Here is a 20,654-nt window from a genome sequence, read left to right on the forward strand (position 1 = left end):
ACATCCTGAGTCACTGTCTGCAGTTCAACCCATGGGATGTGTGTCTACCATCCTCCCCAGAGCTCATGGACACAAAATACGGCTTCTCATCTTAGGCTCCTTAATGTGGGATTTTTTCCCCCCTCTGGAACAAATTCTCCAACTTGGAAATATGATTATTACTATTATTGTTTCCATATCATACTCAGATAGAAGCACTAGAGAAATGTGCACGTATGAGTACTCATCTTTTCAGTTACCAACACTTTGAGGAAGAGTTGTCCAAAATGAAAGGCATTTCCACACACCACATTTGCAAGTCCAAATTTTCTCTTAACATTTAAGGAGTAGAAAACTAAAATTGAAAAGAGCCACTTTCATCCTTTCAAGTTTGCCTCAGTGTAACTATTCCAAAGGCACATGAACTGTCTTACCTTTGATCGCACCGATAATCTGAAGACCCTTTCTATTGGGGGTTACTATGGTTACGCTGCACGGGTGATGTGTGAGCTGCACCACTGTTTTGATAAAAATAGGTATTAACTACCAGCCACGGTGCTTCTCATTGGAAGCAGCTCTTGCAGAAGCGCAGCAGCATATTTAAAGGGGGACATGAGGGGTGCGGAGGAGCGTCTCCAAGGCAGCACGAGAGAACATCTGCATAAATAATGGTGATTGGTCATGTGTATAAAAATATTTTTAATTAAATTCCTTCTAATTAAACAGGGCATTTTGCTGAATCTTTCTCTGTTATTTGCACCGAGCTTAGCCTTGAGGAAGATGGCTGATTAACAGACCCAGAACCTATAATTAAAAGCAGAACTGTTATTTCGGGAGAAAAGCCTCTTCAGTAGGGGTGACTTAATTGGGCTGTCTCTCATAATTTTTCATTTGTCATTGAACTCCTCAGTTAAAATCTCCATATTTTTTTTAACATGGGAGGAATGATTACTAACATTGGCGTAACCCATAGGGTTTTTCTTTTTGGTATGTGTTTTCCTCCTGTCTCTTTGATCATGCTCTCTGGTTACTGTGTGTCTCACTACTTGACTGTGTTCTTCTTTTATTTGTTTTGTTGGAGAACCTGTCACCTTCTGACCCCCTCCACCTCTGTATTTCCTAGTGTCGAGTGGCTAGACACTTGGCTTATTGTCTTTGGCTTTAGCATCCTACCTTGAAATTGAATAACTTTTTATTCACACACACACACACACACACACACACACACACACACACACACACACACCAATCAAACCAACCAGATGCAATTATGCAATTGACAAAGGAGTTTCTTCAGTATCACAATTAACATAGAGAACAAAGACAACATTCAATTAACATCTGCCATCTGCTTAGGAGCATAGGAATATACTGAGGCAGGTGTGTTACTCGTATTCTTCAGAATAAAACCCAAGTACTACGAAGTTCATAGAGTGGAACTGTCTGTGTGGTCACTGTGGAGAAACACGTTGGGTCCTCCTTTCAGTACGTTATATTGGAAAGAGAACATTGCATTGAGGCTACAGTAGAGGACAGGAGTGAGAAAATATTCATGTGCTTTCCTTGAACTCCAAAGGGGAAGATATTGCATCTCTGAGAAAGCCCGAGCATATTAGCCTAGAGCATTTCCCCCTGAAGCCATGAGGCTTTGAGATAGTGCTGGCAGACCAGCCGTTTTCTGTATGTGATCTGCTGCAAGCCTGCACAGTGTTATTTAACAGCACTCGAATGCATTTTCTCAGTCTATCCAATTCCATGTTAAGCACACTGTGATAGCATCAGTTTAAAAGCCTCTGTATAAACCTTAGTCTATAAAACACCCTCATATAAACCCAGATTCTATTCTCGAGCAAATTTACTCAGAAATAAAAATACCAGCTTGGATTTATATTGTGTATCTCTTTCAAAGAACTCAAATAGCTTCCACACACAGTGTTTCTGTTCATTTCACATCATTGTCTCAGGGAGAGAAGAGCCACTTTTTAGTAAAATAATTGAGGTGCAAAGAAATTTGAAAATAGCCTGAGATTTCCCAGCCAGCCAATGAGAACCAGACTGGAGTGCCATCTTTGGATTGCCTTCGGTTTCTGGACTGTGCTGTTGTGAACACTAACATCTATATGAGCAAAATATCTTAATCAACTTCAGCCAACTTTCAGCTGCCTGAAGATCAGCACTGTCTTTACTCCACTCCTCAAAATAGTATTCCTGCATGAGTCAGCAACAGAGGAAGCACCTCAAAACTGATAAGGAACACAAAAGTAAACGTTTCACCTTTCTACACAGAAAGCCTGTCATCTACTGATAATGATCTTTAAATGTGTGTGCAAATATCTGACTTGATATATTCGATATCCCTGATTGGATCACCACCATGGCCAGATGATTTTATCCATCTCAAGAAGCAGAGGGTTCAAATACTTCATTGCTTAAGTCTACAAAGCTCACAAGCATCAGCGTTGAAGACAGAGCACTTCCAGGATTCTTTGTCCCACACTACTGCTATTTCTCGAGACAGAACAGTACTATGCCAATCAAGTTTTAAAAGAAAATGACACTCAATAGTCAAGAGTCAAGTTCTCATTTTACTATTGATTTCATTTAATGATCCCGCCTCAAGATACTCCAAGCTTGTAGAGGAATGTAGTTCCAACCACTGGCAATGAGTTTAAAAGTCAAAGCAGTAGCAGTAGAGGGGTGGAGGGGGACTTTGTAAACACAGAGGAGCCCTGTACTAGTCTAGTTGGCTAAGGCTCTGGGATAGCTTTTTCAAGGCTCCCTCCCTACAAGCCAACACTGTGCTCTTTTGAAAAAGATGACATGCCAGCTAGTGGAACCAGGAGCCTTATTCCTCATCTGTAAGAGACAGGCCTGTGGTGAGCAGAGGGTTTTCATTCCCTTCCAGGGCTAAAAACATCACGACCCTCTCAACATTAGCAAAGGATCCCTGGGTTCAGACACTTCTGGGATCAAGGCTAGAGAGACAGTTCTCCCCTCATTTCAGAGGAGAAGGTTAAACTCATTAATAACTTTTGCCGTTCTCCCCTCTGCATTTGAAGCTCTGTCAACTCAAAACCACTCCCTTGGTCCCAGCACCACAGCAGGGCTCCTTCTGCATGGTTAGGAAGATGTGAGGAATCCACATCCAAGATCTGCAGCTCAGAGTTTGGATTCTGAGAATTATAAATTTTGAGATGTGGGAGGACCTTAAAAGACAATCTTTTTCAACCTCCTCATTTGCAAACAAGGACCCCAAGACTCTGAAAGAGGGGCGTTAATGTGCACACAGTATGCACAGGGTTGAAAGAAAGCACATTTTTTATCCTTTTTCTACTTGATATCTGTTTTCTCTACTTGAATCATTTTATGTCAAAAGGGAAACAAACAAGTAGAGATTATCACTTATTTTATATATAGACCCACCACTGCTATGAACAATAATAGTAATAGTGACCACCATTGTTTGTCCGCTTGCAGTACATCAAGCACTTTGCAGATGGTTCCTCTTAGCCATTTGCCAGGAATCTAAGGAATGAGCATTTCTCTTCATTTACCAACTCCACTCAACTTTACTCAGGTGGGTAACTGGCTAGATCACCAAATTCATTTGTGTCATAGTTGGGACCCCAACTTGGGTTGGTTTGACACCAGAGTCAGGTTTCTGACCACCTCCATCTACTCCAGCATGGTAATGAATAGCAGGGTCTCACACAAAAGTCTTGCTTGAGAAGTTGGAAGTCCAGTCATGGTGCATCAGCTGCACAGAACACACTTGGAAGAGCTAATAAAGATGGCCAGCTAGGCCTCAGGATATTGGACATAGATGCAGCGAGACTCCAGGTGCCCTGATGATGGGGTTTCAAGCACACACTGAAAAAAAAAAAAAAACAAAAAACGTTTGAAGCAATTCAACAGTTCTGCAGACAGGTGGATAACAGCTGTGGTTGATGGACCTCTCTGGCTTGCTGCTCTTGGGAATGGAATGACTCTGCTCCATGAAAGTAGTCCATTCTCAGCGGTGCTCAAAGGCAGACCTGCAGGATGGATGGTTTGCAAGTCACTGTCCAGCCCACACCTTCTGCTGATGAGTTGAAGAGAATGTTGTACATTGGGGCAAACTGGATTCAGACATTTCTTAGATATTTTCCTTACTGTCAGGATCTTTTTAGGGCACAGTATGTAGTCTGATCAAAACCATGGGAAAATGAGGCAGGCAGAAAAGACCTTGGATGTGTGAGGTCAATGGTGATACATCCCTAAGGGTGGGTGCCACCTGAAGGGTAAGGGGTGTAGGGTAGGAGAGTACCTGCTAGCAGTGGACTAAGATTTTTCTTGAACTAAGAAGATTCTTGAGTCCTTGGGTTAAGAATCCTTTAGATGTCTTCCTTTTCCCTGGGTGTTCTAGATAAGAAACACATCGTTGTTACTACTGTATCATTTGAGCAGAAATGGTTACAGCATCTATAAACAAGTACTGTGGGCTAGCAAGCAAAGAGAGAAGCGGTGAATCACCTGGCAAATCCATGACACAGAAGCTGCTCCTACCTAAGAATTAACCTTGAGAGGGTCATTCATTCAATCAACCAACAAACTTAGTGCTCGCTGCTTGCCAGAAAACATCAAGGCCCTGACAAACGCATAGCTGAGAAAGCAATATCAACGAAGACTAACTTTTTAAAAAGATGTATTTATTTTTGTTTGATGTGTATGTGTGTTTTGCTTGCATGCATGTATGTGCACCACATGTGTGCAGTGTCTGAAGAGGCCAGAGAAAGGTGTTGAATCACCTAGAACTAAATTCAGTCCTCTGCAGAAGCAGCAAGTGCTCTTAACTGCTGAGTCATCTCTCCAGCCACAATGATGAACTGGGTATCCCAGAAGACCATGTCCAGTGCTTGTGTGCTATTTCTTGGGGCGAAAGTACTTAATTATCCCTTTCACATAAGAAAATAAATTCATCAGCAACTGAACTTTTTATTTTTGCATTATTTTCCTTCTAGAAAGATTACTGTAGGGGTCTAAAACTTCACAACTAGCAAAGATAATTCTTTCTGCAGTGTCTGATGTAATATAACACATTCAGGATGGATTTCTGTCTCCTTGCCTGACCTTGTAAACTGCTGGACTGCAAAATGTGGTTTGACTCCTATTACGGTACTCTCTAAAGCTAGCAATTTTCCCATTGCAAATAAAATCTATCTACTATCTATCTATCTATCTATCTATCTATCTATCTATCTATCTATCTATCTATCTATTATCTATCTATCTATTCTTAGAACACAAACAAAAAGCTTCTAGGTGGTGACAATGTTTTCCTTAGACTCAAGAAAAACAGATTTATGGAGCCTGGCTCCTAGGGAGTGGAAAACGAATCAAACAGCCATTCTGGATGACGGGCACACAGAGCTACAGCAGGTGGAACTGCCTGGGAAGTGGCTGGAGACCTGAGTATCTGGAAAGAGAGAGGGAAAGGCTGGAGACTGTGATTCCCATGGGGGTGTGTATGTGGTGGGAAGGACACTGAGTATGCTTTCCTGGGCAGGGTTTGTGTTAAAGCAATGAGTTTCAGAAGGACAGAGAAAAGAGGTCAGAGATCTTGGAGCAAAACCACAGGAAGCCAGTCTCCCCAAACACAGGAGAGATCGGAGGAAGCCAGAGTCTATGCCACGTATAGATAGGTCAGCAATCTGGAAGCACAGACAAGGCGCTTCGGAGGGCTAGGGCCTCACACATGGCATCCGTGGCTTTGAGAAAGGGACTCTGGGTACCATGTCTCATGTTTTTAAGCTTGGCCAACTTTATGAATGGCTTTCTGCCCATTCTGAGCCAAAAAAAAATGTTAAACATTTATTATAGAAAATTCAGAATAATGAAACAAAATGCCCCAAAGAGGAAATTCCTGCAGCCATTGTTTGCTCCTCTGTGGGGGCCACTTTGTGACTTGGGATTTATTCTCCCAAGACCTGGCTTGCCCAGACTGTTGACCTGGCAGTCTGGTCTGACTCTCACCCATGTTGGCACCAGTTCCTATGGTAACCATATACAGCAGTGTGGCCTGGAAAATGAGGTGACTCTGTGAGTATAAAACAACACATTCTGAGGGACTGAAGATATGCTGTGTGATGACGACACCAGGAGACATGTTCACAAATGACCACATCAATGTTTAGTGTTAGCCTGTGGGCAGAAACTCATGGTTTTTACTCTGGTCCAAGCTTGTTTTTGTGAAGCATGATTTAAAACACAGATTTGTGTATGTGATTTCTTTGATGCCAGTGGTGCTATAGTGGCAGAAAGGGCAGTGCAATGGCTGAGAATAGGGTCATTCCAGTCGTATCCCCACTCAGGAGCTTGGGTTCTAAAGAGTACAATGCTGGCCCACCCATCATGTTCAAATTGCTGTGGTCCCGGGGGCCCAGACATATTAATGTGTTAGCAATATAATAAATGACCACATATCCAGCAGATTTGGGCACCATAAATTTATTATCTCACATCTTTGCAGGTCTGAAGTCCAGCTTGGCAAGACTGAGTTCTTTGCTCTGGGTCTCATAAGGTCAAAGTCAAGGTTTTGGCTGGTTGGGGTCCCTTCAGAAGTTCTAAGAAGAATCTCTCTGTAAGATTACCTGGGTTCCTGGCAGAATACAGAGGATTGCAGCTGCAGAGCTGAGGTCCCATTGCTCACTAACAAAGTCATCCATGGCTGTCCAAGACCTCTCTCGATCTCTACCTGCCCTGGCAAATCAGCTTCTACATTTTAAAGCCAGCAAAGGCATGCCAAACCCTTCTACTACCTATATAATGTTCCTGATTTTACCTTTTCTTCACATCCCTCCACTTAGTCTTCTCACTCCAGCCTAAGAAATTTTGCACCCACCCTTTTTTTTCATTGTATGAAATTCATTTTTATTCTGCTGTTTTGCTGGTAACAATTTACAGAATCATGATTAATGACAATCATTTTTACACACAAATTGTGAATTCACTTACAAGCAATAAATGTTGCTAGAAAAATATTTATTATGTACTTAAGTATCCAGTGCCATGCCAAAGAGCCTAGAGGACACCAGAGAAGCTCAAGGTTTGGCCAGCCCTCAGGGACCTCAGGCTCTTAGTGGGGGAACACACCACCAAGTGCACACACTCTAAAAACAGTGTGTCCAAATCATTTAGACCTGTGTCTACTGAGGTAGCTGCTTTCTCCTGCCTCACATCTCCTAAGACCTGGATTTCCTTTCTGCATCATGAATTCCAAACCTCTATGTGTGGAACATGCCCTTTTAAAAAATATTAATTCTTTGAAATGTCACACAATATATTTTGATTGCATTCACCCTCCACTCCTCATTTCTGTGGCTCTACGCATCAGATCTTTGGACTTGCGTCATTCATTTGGATCACCTCTAGAATCCAGGAAACTAGAAAGAGGCCATTGGTGGAGAGGGGAAGAAAAACTTTAAGGAAGGGGAGTGGATAATAGAACACAGATGCTATGACTGGGGAAATAAGAATAATGGGGGAGGGATTGTTAAGGTGGGAAAAGAAGTGGGAGGGTAGGACGGAGGAAGGGATTGGAGGAGGGCTAACACTCCCCACGTTTGGAAAGCATATGGAACCATACTTCAAAAAAAAAGTTTAATTAGTGTTACTCTACATCTCTGAAACCAAAGATTGCCAAATGAAAAAGCCCAGTGATACATGTGGGATATCTCCTCTAGAGCTGTTGATCAGAGGGTCCCAAAGACCCCCGGAATATTGCAGGGTTTTGCCATTGCTCTTGGTTGCCCACCAGAACTTGAACCATATTGCTAAAGACATCAAATGCATTGGTTACAGGACATGGAGGAATCAAGTTGGTGTTGGTCAGAAAATTTCTTCTCCTCTGGCTAGCCAGGATAGTACTGGAAGGTGCCATGCAGGTCGTTGGAGGAAAACAAGTCATCAACAGTCTAACGCAGCTGTGAATCCTATGAACTGCAATAATGACTGGCATCGCAAGACAAGCCCATGAGTGCAATAGTGGCGTGAATGTTATGGGGTAACCAACTTCTTTATGATTAGATTTGAGGCCTGCTCCATTGGACAAAGCACATATCTGGTGCTATCAATCTGGCAATGAACTCATAGCTGAGGAGTTCCCCAGAGGTAAACCTACTATTATTCTGCTAAAGGGACATAGTATCAAGCATCCCTCTAAATTGGTATCTCTTTGTATAGATTACCACATCTTTCAGGCGTCATTAAAAGAAGGTTCTTGTGCAGTGGATATTGGTTACTACAGAAACTCACAGCTGGTCAATGTACAGAGGATAAACGCCCAGTGGAGTGCTCAGCCACAAGTGATCATATATCTTATACTCTCCAGTCCTAGTCTCGAGGCTCAGGGACAATTGTAGAAGATGGAATCAGAAAGATTGTAAGAGCCAGTGGTGAGAGGGGAGTGAAACCCAAAAATGTCTTCTGGACATGGCAGGATTGTCATACGCATGAACTCACAGAAGCTGTGGGTGCCTGCACAAGACCTAGATAAAGATCAAACCGTCAACATTCTAGCATAGTGAGGGAAGTATTTACCAGCCTCTACCCCTGACTGGGTAACGATAAACAACTGATGGATTCTGAGGGAAGAAGAAAGTTTTCTCTAAGGGTGTGGACTCTAGTAGACTGACTTGGCTCCAGTGGTGACCCCACAGCCAAAAGTATATAAGCAGCACAAATTTGAGTGGATGGATTGTTATTTAAAAAAAAAAATACACAAAGCTGGGGTGTGGCTAGGGGAAATTTTCATCTTTAAGGCTTCATGTGACTAGGATTGACCATTGCTCCAGATGATCTAAGATAATGTGCCATTTAAAAGTCATCTGCCTTATATACATTCCAGCACCCTGGTAGCCATGTAATAAAATATATTCACACATTTGAGGTATTAGTTCATTGACAGATTTGGGAAGGGAATATTGTTCAGATTCCCAGACAGGATGAGCACATGACATCACCCGGCCCTTTGCAATGTTGGGATTCAAAGGCAGGGCCTTGAGCAGGCTAGGCAAGCACTCTACCACTGAGGACTGTACTTAGTCCTTGATAACCCCTTCATTCTAGTCTTCTTTACCCTTTTTCACATGCTAGTGTTGACACTTCTTAGTGTTACACTCATTTGTCCTTGGACACTTTCTCCATTTTAGAACTATTATGTAATATTCCTTAGTATCTTTATCTAGAGGTTGGGAAATTATGGTACGTGATATCTGTTTTATATTTTTTATAGTAAGAAAAATTTGTGAAACGCTTCTTTTCTGTGTCAGCCATGATCATGACTAACACAAATGTCTTCTGATTTCTTGCTTTCCTTACAATTGTTCTACGTATGCACCATAGTATTACGTTTACCTCCAAGTGATGATTTCCTAGTGAGCCATCACAAACTTTGGCTGCTCTTTGGAGCTACTGGGCTCTGCTCTGAATGTATTTCATGATTTGTAGGTAAACAGTTGCCTGCCATTTTCCATTTTAAAATGGCAAAGTGCTCAAACAATCATTCTGATCGGAGAATGCTTATGCAGCAGGGTGAGTCATCTTCACTTGGATAGTGGGTATACTGCACAGATCCCCATTAAATTCCACCATGGCTCATTAAACCCCATTGGTGAGAAAATTGGGTCTTTGTTAAATGTTTATGTTCTCTGCTAATGTTAAATTTAGAATATTCTTGCTGTAGAGACCTTTGGGGAAAATTTCAAAACACTAGCTGAAGTGCCAAGTGGATATCAATCCATACACTCCCAGATACAAGACCTAGGAACTAGTCCCTGCCTGGGTTGATTATTAAATATATCTCTTTGCAGCATTTATATGTTAGTATTTGCTTTTCTCATTGCCAAATCTCATGACCTTCTAGTTACTGTTTTCTACTCTCAGAGACCAGTAGGGGTTGTACTTGTGGCTTTTGAGCAAAAGGTGAAGTCAATTATTTTCAAACACCATGCAACCGTGAATTCAAGGATGGGATTGTGATCGTCTGTGCTTTTACTGTATACCCTTCCATTAAAGAAACAACTCCCCAATATTTACCTTTCAAAAGAATGGCTTAAGCAAATACAGATGCCATGTATAGAATTGTAACTCTAAAAATAGACTCCTGGGGTTAGTATAAAAAGATGACCATTTCCTCATTTGAGAGTTACTGTGAAACTTCTGCATGTACACTCAGATTCAGTGGTTTACTACATGGCAAAAGATGTTAAGACATAGGGAGCCTTTCTGGGTGTGGATCCAGCATGCAAACTGAACTCCCCAGAAACTCACAGATGGGATATTTCCTTATCTTTCTCAAACCGGATGCTTAACTAATGTCATAGTGCATAGGAAATAAGCCATTATATGCCCACCTGTCATCTTAGGATGGTCATTCTCAGGTAGTTTGCAATATGTTCCTTCAGAGCTCACTTCAATTAAAAAGGACCCCAAAGAGTTTCCATTGATATACCCATTATTATTTATCCTATTAGAGACTGATAAAAATCTCAAAATGTAATTTTAATGGTTAGTTTGAAGTATAAATAATTTACATGTGACTATAAATAATATATCTTATGAAAGATTAATCTATTTTCCAAGAGAAACAAAAATATGTTCAAAAGAGTAGCATTGCCTTATTTTTTGCAAAGTTCTTCAATGTGAGATATGAGCAATAAAAGACAGAGGATCCTTACATCTGCCCCTGAATGCAATATGCCGCATTAATACTATCATAGGGCCATTTGAAAACTCTACTGCACATGAAACAAAGAATAAGAATAAAAAGTGCAAGTAACACTTCCCTGTGATTGTGACGATAGTTCTGGCCTTGGAGATCTTCCTGGATGTATTTCAGAAACTCCAAGGATACATGGGCTACCCTTTGAAACTGTCACCTTGGCCATTAGAGCCTGTTTCTAAGGACACCTGGCTGAAAAGACTGCAACAGTGTGCTGGCATAGAACATCTTTTTCACCACTAACTCAATGCCTAAAACATATATCACTGTGAAGGTCAAATAAAATTGCTGTGTTTTAGGGCTAAGTAATTTGTGATGCTTTGTGGAATATGCAATTTAGAATGACCTCAACAAAGTAGCATCTAATGATGTGCTTTCCAGACTGGGCATCATTCTTTGACCTAGTGCAGAAGTGTAGGATTTCTGTTATATTTCTATGATTATGACTGGCAGAGCCCCACTGGCAAAACCCATCCATGAATTGATTTTATAGTCAAATGCATGGGGAGGGAAGGTCTAGACTCAAAGTAATTCCAATATTCCAGACTATTCCCACAAAGCTACAGCTATTTTAGAAACTCCCCTATGAATGCTTACCATTTGTGAAAAAGAAAAAGTTCACAGTATTCACTTTTGAAAAGAGAAGAATGCTACCTCATTTATATAGAAATGAATAACACCTGTCAGGACGAACAAGGATTCAGCGGCAGAAGACTTACACACTTCTGATTCTCTGTGTGTCATGGACAAGTGTCATACATACTGATTTGCACAGAAAGCAATAGTGAGCACTACAAGGAGAGCCAGCGTTTGACAAGGCTGAATGATGACTTGGAATGACAAGGGAGGAAACGATTGTGTCTTCTTGTCTGTCGACCTAGGCAGATCTTGTGCTAGGTTGCTGAGTGCTGGCACATTGAAATGCCATTTGAAATTTAAATTCCTTGTATAAAATATCAAGAAAAATATGGGCCAGAGAGCTACTAACAAAGGTTCTAAGGCACGGACTGTCACTAAATCACTCTGAAGACTTCAGAGTTGCTGAGAGAGATTATTTACAGACAGGCAGTTAAAAACACACAAAGCATCGTTTAGCAGTCAACACATTGGCATTCTGATGGGCTTAAATAGTCATCTGTATTTTTTCACTCTAAGAATGTTTTCTTATCTTTCTGGTTAAGATCAGACTAGTTAGAGTTTCAGTGTGATGATGAGATTAATACAAATATACTATTTCAGTGTTGGATTTCTTTTAGGGGTTGAAAATTGATCTGTATTTGATCCTAATAGTTTGTTACGAACCTTGAGTTCATTCCTCTGGAGATGTTCCAGGGGCCCTACTCCTCCACTGGTACCCAGCTCTCAGCAGATGACCTTTCATTACTAAGGAACATATAACTTCTCTGCTGCCATCACTTGTCCTCTGCCTTCTTCAGATCTTGCCCTAGTAGTTCCTTCTATTCTATTCTCTGTCTTCAATCTCTCTATCCTCTGGCTTATTCTACTCAACCTGCAACATTTTGAACATCTAGAAGAAAACCCTACTCAGCTCTGCATTCTCAAGATGTGACCTTGGATCTCTATCCCACTTCACCACTTCTCAGAAATATAGCCACACCACTGTCTTCCCACTCATCCCATTGCAGTTCTTTGCTATTTGGTTGCTCAAACTATTTTCTCAAAACTCTTCCATGGTTCAGGGGCATCTGTCAGTCACTCAATTGTCACATGCTTCCAGTGCCCTAGATGAAAGTACATGCCTGTATGAATGGGAATCTTCTTCAGCATAAGGTCATAGGAGCTTATACCCCTTATTACCAACTTGAGAGGTAAAGGTGATTTTTCTGTAGCGAAAAAATCAGGTCTTAGGGCTACAGAGATGGCACAACGTTAAGAGCACTTGTTGCTCTTGCAGAAGACTTGGGTTTGATTCCCAGCACCAACATGGTGGCTCACGACCATCGATAACTCCAGTCCTAGGGAATCTGACACTCTCTTCTGGCTCAATAGGGACCAGGCAATCATATGGTACACAAATATACTTGCAGGCAAAACATTCATATGCATAAAAGTAAAAATAAATAAATAAGAATTTGGCCTTAGATGATCTTGTAAGAGAAGGTATGAGTGAAGCTGTAGCCGCTGCCATGAGGAGGCAAGGAGATCAACAGTGTGATACAGGCAAAAATGTCCAAATCCTTTAATAAGATCATAAGCTCAGAAAATCTGACTTTGCCCGAGAGATCCTTCCTATCCACTCTTACATGTGCTATCTAGAATGTTCTCTTGAGGTCCCAAAAGACTCATCTTAAATAAGCACTGAGTTTTAACCTACCCTTGGGTAAGGGCTAGTTTCCCCAACCCAGCAAGATCTAAGGAGAGCTGCTGTGGGTTACACTGTGGCCGTTTCAAGAAAGTCTGTAGTGGGGCAGTGCAGCTGAGCATGTGAACTAACTAAATGAGTTCTTTTAAAAGTTCTAAGCTCAGTAGCAGAGTGGGTGGCCAATTTCCTGACTCACCTATTCAACTCATTTGCTGTCCTGACAAAATACTCCCTCCTCTTGGACACACTGGCTGGCTTTATTCTGAAGCCGTTCCATTTCTTCACAGGGTAGATAGGAATGTGCCAAGCAATAGCTTTCCCTTTTGTGTGGGATATCGTTTATGAAGCAGAGCTCAGTTCTTTGTTCAAGAGGAATCATGTGAATGCCAGATCAGTTTTGAACATAACTAGATATATAGTTAAAAGACTTTCATCAAAATAGCCTTGTGCTCTCTTTGGAAAAATGCAGAATCAATCTTATAGAACAGAGTGGGTACCAATGAGCAGGAACTTGGGGATAGAAAACCAAGCCTTATGCTACACGTGAACCTGGGAAGCCTCCCCAAGAGTAGAGATGGGTCACAAGCTATCCTCGGAGCTCAGGAACAAATACAGCCAGAAGCTGAAGTTGGCACTTGAGCTGCAGCGATAGAATTTTCTGCTAAAGAATAACTTGTATTTTATTCCACAAGATCCTAGCAAAAGGAGAATGGTGTTAATGAAAACCTCCGGTGAAACCTCATTGTTTTGGTTAGATGTAGTCTCTTGGCTCAACCTAAGATGGAGAAAGCAGTCATGTAAGAGAGACGCCTTCTGTCCCTCCCTTCTCCACTTGTAGAGGCTGCAGGTTATAGCAAGTGCTCGAAGCTACTCAGGAATTGAGAGTAGATTTCTGCCATTTGCCTGGTGTGATTACTAGGACCCTCTTATCCTGAATAATGAAATCTATCCCATCCTTGGTTTTTAAAAAGGAATCAGGACCCTCTGTCATTCTAACTCATGACCTCTGTCTCCCTTTCTTTCTTCATTTGTTTTGTTGTTAGATTCTTACAGTAGCTTCTTTTTTAAAAGAAAAAGCATTAAAGAAAAGATAAAATGTTTTAACTGACAAATAAAACTCATCTGTGTTTATAGTGTGTGGTATAGTTGATGCCCATGAGCAGTGGGAAGGCTGATCATGCCAGTTAGCATGGGCATCACTTCACATGCTGATCAATCTTTTTGGGTTTTGTAGTAAAAACATTTAAAATCTACTCTCTAGCAATTTTCAAGTATGTAATACATTATCTTAAGCATGCTGTTCCTTCTATTGTGTCCTTACAACACTCATTCTTGCTTATCTACCTGCTAACAGCATGCTACATTCCAGCACAGTGCTGTGGGGTGCAGATAAGAGAACCAATAACTAAGTTGTGTATAGGCACTGTGGTCACTGGCCTGGCTGCACCTGCAATGGTAGGTGTGCAGGGCCAGGAACGTGTGTGTGTGTGTGTGTGTGTGTGTGTGTGTGTGTGTGTGTGTGTGTGTGTGTGTGTGTAAAAGAGCTTGGGACCTGATTTCACACCTCTCCCTGTCTTGGGCCAACCTATCTTTTACTGGAATTACTAGGGAGGCCTAGAGTCACCTTTCTATTCTGCCTCTGCACTGATGTCTGAGCTTTTTGTCCAAGTTCAAACCAGAATGTGTCAACCCTCTTATTAAAGACCTTCAGTTGTTTCCTACTGTGGCAGACAGGGCAACTTCCAAATTTCTTAATTGCTTGCAAAACCTTCACACTTAACTCACTTCCCTGCCCACCCCCCACTAACACTGTTTACCGTATACATTTTGGCCTCACACTTCACAAAATGGGAGAGGAAAGAACAATAGTAATAAAAATACCCATTCTGCCTTAAAACTTTTGCCATCAGTATCATTTTGTACCACCCTCTTTCCCTCTTGGCAATCAATTCAGTGGATCATTTTCCTAATGAGTGCTGCTCACACTTTGCATAACTGTTTTGATTATAGAGACACCAGGTAGTTTTGAGGAGCACAAATAACCAGTGAGTGGTGTCCACTGCCCTGATCAATTGACAAAGGCTCAGAGCTAAACAGAATGTAGTAAGTGAGCAAGTCCTGCTCAGGAGAACACTGAGTCTGTTTTATGGCTGAATGTGTTCCTAGGAGCAAATGAGAGCCAGGATCTGGTTGCCTCTCCCTCCACAGGAATAGTCATTTGTCCATTCCTTCATGCATGCATCAAATAATTGTCACATGCTGGTCAAATAAATATCAATGTTTGCAAATTGGACCCTATTCCCAGGGAACTCAGTCCCTTTTATGAGTCTGTGATTTGATCCGAATGCTAGGATCATAAAGGAATGAGCCAATTCAAAGCTGAGAAAAATCAGGGGTTGAGATGGACTCCCTTTCAAGACTCTTAAAGAATGAACAAAAGGATCTTTGGAAGCAAGAATATATGCGTATGCTCCCCCGTCCCTGCATGTGTATGTGTCTTCCCTTCCCATTTGTATGTGTCTATGAAGTGCAGGGCACATATAAAGAATGAGGGAATGGTGGAAGTCAATGCCAAAGGCATTTCTGCCCTTTTAGGAGGAGTCAAATGAAAAAAAAAAAACTAGTTAAAAACTTCAGTGTGTATGGAAAGTTGCAGCAAGTTCAATGTGACTTGAGAGGAGCAGCAAAGGGTATGGGTATGCAGAGAGAGGTGTCACTGGAAGGTAAGCATGGTCTGGGCAGACTGTTACAGCTGGGGAGCAGAAGAATGATATAATCTATTACTTATGAATGAAGATCTCTTGTTAGTATGGAGGGTGAGTTTGAGAAGATCAGTACTTAATGGAAGCCTTCTTAAAAGTGACAATGAAGGCCAATTTCATGGCTGTGACCTAACTAACAGGTCATCTTTGTGTGTCTTCCTAGTGACAGTGTTGGCCATTTTCCATGAACTACACGTGGACCCTGACCTGTACACACTGCTATTTGGGGAGAGTGTGCTGAATGATGCGGTGGCCATAGTCCTCACATAGTAAGTCCTGGATCTCAACTCATTCCTTTAATCACGGTTCCTGCTGGAGGTAATTCCTGATGTCTTTAATAGCATCTTCTCTCTATGACAGAGAGATACAGGCACTTTGTCGCTTTTAAGGAATTGTTATCACAGAAGATCTCCAATAATGGGCACAATTCATTAGGCACCTAATATCTAATACTGTTAATGGCTTTCACACTCCCAGCTTATTACAAGATACTACCCAGAGGGTAACAGATTTTTTTTTCTCAGTGCATATATTGAGTTGATTCACTGAAGTTTCCTAAGATGCATGGAAATGAGCTTCCTCATTTCAAAATCACTGCCACTTAGTATTTTCCTTCCCCTAGTTGCTTTCCAGTTAACAGACTGACAGAAGCTCTGGAATTTAGCTTTTGGCAGATGGGATCCTAGAACTCAGGGTCACAGCACCACATTCTCCACGCAGATTCAGCACTTTCAAGGGTGCACAGGTCGCTAACTCTTCCCGAGCAGGCACGCACCCATGACCCGGAAGCTGCCTCAGCTGAATGCGGGTGCCACTTCCCTTTGTGCTGAGGAGCTTCTTCCCAAGAGACCCGGCACGCTTTCTCCACCTCCCCTTTAGACATGTAGCCATTTATATTTAATAAATGCCACTCTGGCAGCTTTCACTGTGTCAGAGGTCTCTCTGTGGTTTTAGATTAAGACCAACATTTTGGGCAATTGTCACTTATCCCCAAGGAAAGCAGCTATCTGATAATTAAATGTGACAACAGAATCCTATTCCCGGCGTTAATTACTTTAAATGCAGTTGAAAATGTATTGTGAAGTAACAAAAGATTTTTAAGGCAGACCTCAGGGAGGGGAGCGAGAAGCAGGCAGAGCTGGGCAGCCCTGCCAGCTCGTTTTCCAGTTTCCTTTGTTTGCCAGTTGACATTTCTTAAGACTGCCTCCCTCCAAAGTTGCCACTGAATTCAGCCATGTTTACCTGGCCACAGAGACACACAGGGTTTTCTATGTTACAGGTAGCTGCCAGCATGTATAAATAAAAGCAAAAGCCTTGGGCAGAATAACAAATGCAAAAAAGATGCTTTGAAAGAACCATCAAGAACAATTAATTAGGACACCAAGAATCCTTGTCCCAGAAATACTAACATTAAAGGAATATTTGAAGAAAAAAAAATGGAAGAATCTGCTGAGTCCCTCATTTTTACTTCCTGTGCTGCCAAATTATAAAAGGCCAAGCCAAGCAAAACGACTGGAGCACAAAAGAGCTGGGCGGCCCACGCAGCTCCATCCAAGGCAGGCTTGGCCTCTGCCCAACACTGCCACTCACAGTGGCTCTCATTAGAAACAAGGACTTGGGGATGAATGTCGCCCTGTTGAGTAAAGGCTGGGGCACTGGACACTGTTTGTTTTCCATCTCAAGTCCATTTAAGCATCCCTAACTCAACTATGCATGTCTAAATAAATCTTAATCATAAAGTGAATGCCCCCGCCCCCAGGAATAAAGTTTGTGGCGGTATTGGGGAGGGTCTGGAAACTTTAGGAGGTAGAATGCAGATGGAAGAGGTAGATTCCTGGAGTCTGGTCCTTGCTGGTATAGATCTTGACCCCTTCCTGTTCTCCCCCCCCACCCCCTGCTTCTTGCATGCCAGGGGCATTTATACTATGTGCCCCTGCTGACACAATGTTTAATCCAAGCACATGGGTCAGGCAGCCACAGACTAAACTCTCTGCAACCATACAAAATTCATCTTTCCATACCCAAGCTGTTTCTTTCAGGTACTTTGGTCACAACAACAAAGCATATCTAATACACGTATCTTGACAAGGTGTCTTCCTTTCTGGGCAGGAGACAGTTGACATTCTAGCTGAAGCCCTGAAGTCTTCAGCTTTGCTCTTCTGGCACTGTGCAGTGTAAACCCAGTGAGTTCCTACTAAAATAAAGCTATATCTGAGGAAGACTATTTGACTGCCCAAAGTCCATACATGAGGATCTCCAAGGTCTCTGCCATAAATTTCTTTGACTGTCAGCCAGTGTGTGTGTGTGTGTGTGTGTGTGTGTGTGTGTGTGTGTGTGTGTGTGTGTGATGGTCTAGCTCTGGTCTCTGTCCACCAGCATTTCCTATGGCTTGGCTTGTCTCTTCTTACACTGTTTTTCATGTGGTTTTCTTTTTACTTGTTCATGCATTTCTTATTAAAAATAGTTTGTAGAATTTTGTAATAAGTACTGTATATATATACATATATATACATACATAAATATATATATATATATATATATAATTTCTATCCTTTCCTCTCTCCATCCAATCCTTCAATGTCCCCCTACTTCCTCTCTAATTCATGACCACATCTTTAATTATATATATTATGTTATATTATCATACGTTATATATCATATATATGTTATATATACATATATACACAACCTACTGAATCAATTTAGTGTTGCTCATATGTACATGTGTTTAGGCTGACCACTTGGGATTGAAAACTCACCAGGGGCTCTCCCTGGAGAAAACTGATGCTCCCTCTCTCATCGTCCACTGATTGCCTATGGCTTTTCATCTAGGGGAAGAGCCTTAGGAAATACCTCTCATCCACGTTGGGATGTCAACTGGTTTTCTCATTGTGCAGGTCTTGTTTCAGCAACCATATTGAGATTTCATAGGTGCGGCTTTCCTGTCATGTCTAGAAGACATTAGCTCATAGTGGGCATTCTAGAACCTCTGGCTTTTGCAGTCTTTTCCCTCTTCTGTAATTTTCCTTAAGCCTCGGTATGGGGGTTGTGCTGTAAATGTATCAGTTGGAAATGTGCACCCTGGAGTCACTTATTCTCTGCATTTTGACCAGTTGTGAATCTATGTACCGTCTGCATCTGTTTCAAAAGAAGCTTCTTTTATGAGGGTTAAGAGCTACACTTATTTGTGGGTTTAAGTATTTAGAAAACAGAAATTACATTGGTTTAGGAAAATCACAGTGGTAAGTTCTATTCCAGTTTCTATGACTTGTTGAGCCATGGTCAGTTACCTAGGTTGGAGGAATTGAGCTGGAACTAATCTGCAAGCTTCTTCCCTGAGAACTAACTTTCGTAGTATCAGAAGGTAGTATGCAAGGTGCGAAGGGAGAAAAGCAATTAATAACCTATCGAGCTGTAAAGCTTCCCAACCACAACAATGATCAGCCTTGCAAGACATCCTGATTGGTATGATAGTGGCACTTTTATCTTGGAAGTAACCAACAGTTGTCTAATTGGACTCCAGGCCCTCTCAATAGGAGAGAATCATGCCAGGTACTCCTTGCTTCTTCAATTTACTTTAGATCCTACATAATGATCTCTTCATGTTATTTCTTGTTCACAATTCTTTCTAATGCCCATCTCAATCTCTCTTCCAACCATTTCCATCTCCCTTAGGGAAACCCTATTTCAACATTACTTAAAGATTTTCCTTGACTTTCTCGTTAACAGTTCATTTATACCCCTTCCTTTCTTTGCCTCTGTACTGAACCACTCAGTACTTGATAGCCTCTTGGCGGTAGATCTAAGCTTTCACACAAAAATCCCTTTTCCTCCAGTGTTCTCCCAGCATCTGGTTCCACCTAGGCACATCTTCCAACTCTCACCCCAGTATCTTCCTTCAGGATCCACCAGCTCACAAATAGAACCTAGACTTCCCAACGCTGTTACCTCCTTTCCAGTTGCCATTGGATTTGCATGTGTGTTTGACTTCTAGATAGTAACTTTTTGAAAGTGAAATATATATACTTAAAGTGTGTATTAAAAGAACAAATAAAAGCTTCTTTTATGTTTTGCCTTTCTTAGTTCCACCCTTGGGTGGTTTTCAAGTTTAAGAACAGTGATAGTTGATAGGAGTATAGCTCAGTAGTAAGGCATTTGACTATCATGTAATGAGGCCCTAGGTTCCACCCCTACCACTAAAGTTTTTTTTTACAAAAAGAATAGCTCTAGGGCTATTCTTTTGCAAGCATCCTGGAAAAATAAAAGTTTTAAACTTTGATGCGAAGTTGGGTATACACTGTCTTTCCCTTTATCCACAAGGGTTACATTTCAAGATTATCATAATTATCTAAAAGTATCATACTGAACCCTACAGATGTAATGTTTTCTTTCTATACAAGAATAACTATGATAAAGTTTAATTTCATAGATTAGGTGAAGTAGACAATTAACAGCAATACCTAATGATAAAATACAACATTTATAACAGTACACAATAGCAAAGGACTCTTAAAAGTTACCAACTGTGTATTTTTGGAAACTTCTGTTTAATAATTTCATTGGGCTTGACCATGGATTAATAAAGTCACAGAAAAGCAAAACCATGGATTAATAGAGACTACCATAATAAACCCAAATCATTGGCAACTATGGCCCTTTACAGGGTCTCTAAAACCTCTTGGAAATAGGCTTGCATTCATCAACCATAAAATTTTACTTAAGAACTATCCATTCCATTCAGTTTTAATACTTTGCATTTTTAATTGTTAATATTATAACAATAGTTTGCTCTAGTATTTAGTGACATTTTTGATTAAAGACTCTTTTCTTT

At 41.2% G+C, this 20,654-nt stretch overlaps 1 protein-coding gene across 1 annotated transcript in view; it reads left to right on the forward strand.

Moving 5' to 3' along the window:
- Slc9a9 (solute carrier family 9 member A9) overlaps window positions 1-20,654 on the forward strand; it is a 550,545-nt gene that overhangs the window by 163,624 nt on the left and 366,267 nt on the right. The window contains exon 6 of the mRNA XM_052716929.1: window positions 15,987-16,092. Coding sequence (XP_052572889.1) covers window positions 15,987-16,092 — 106 coding nt within the window. The remainder of the gene's footprint in view (window positions 1-15,986; window positions 16,093-20,654) is intronic.

The sequence above is a fragment of the Peromyscus californicus genome, unplaced genomic scaffold, assembly GCF_007827085.1.
Source record: "Peromyscus californicus insignis strain IS unplaced genomic scaffold, ASM782708v3 Scaffold_11__1_contigs__length_118956290, whole genome shotgun sequence".
Classification (NCBI taxonomy): domain Eukaryota; kingdom Metazoa; phylum Chordata; class Mammalia; order Rodentia; family Cricetidae; genus Peromyscus; species Peromyscus californicus.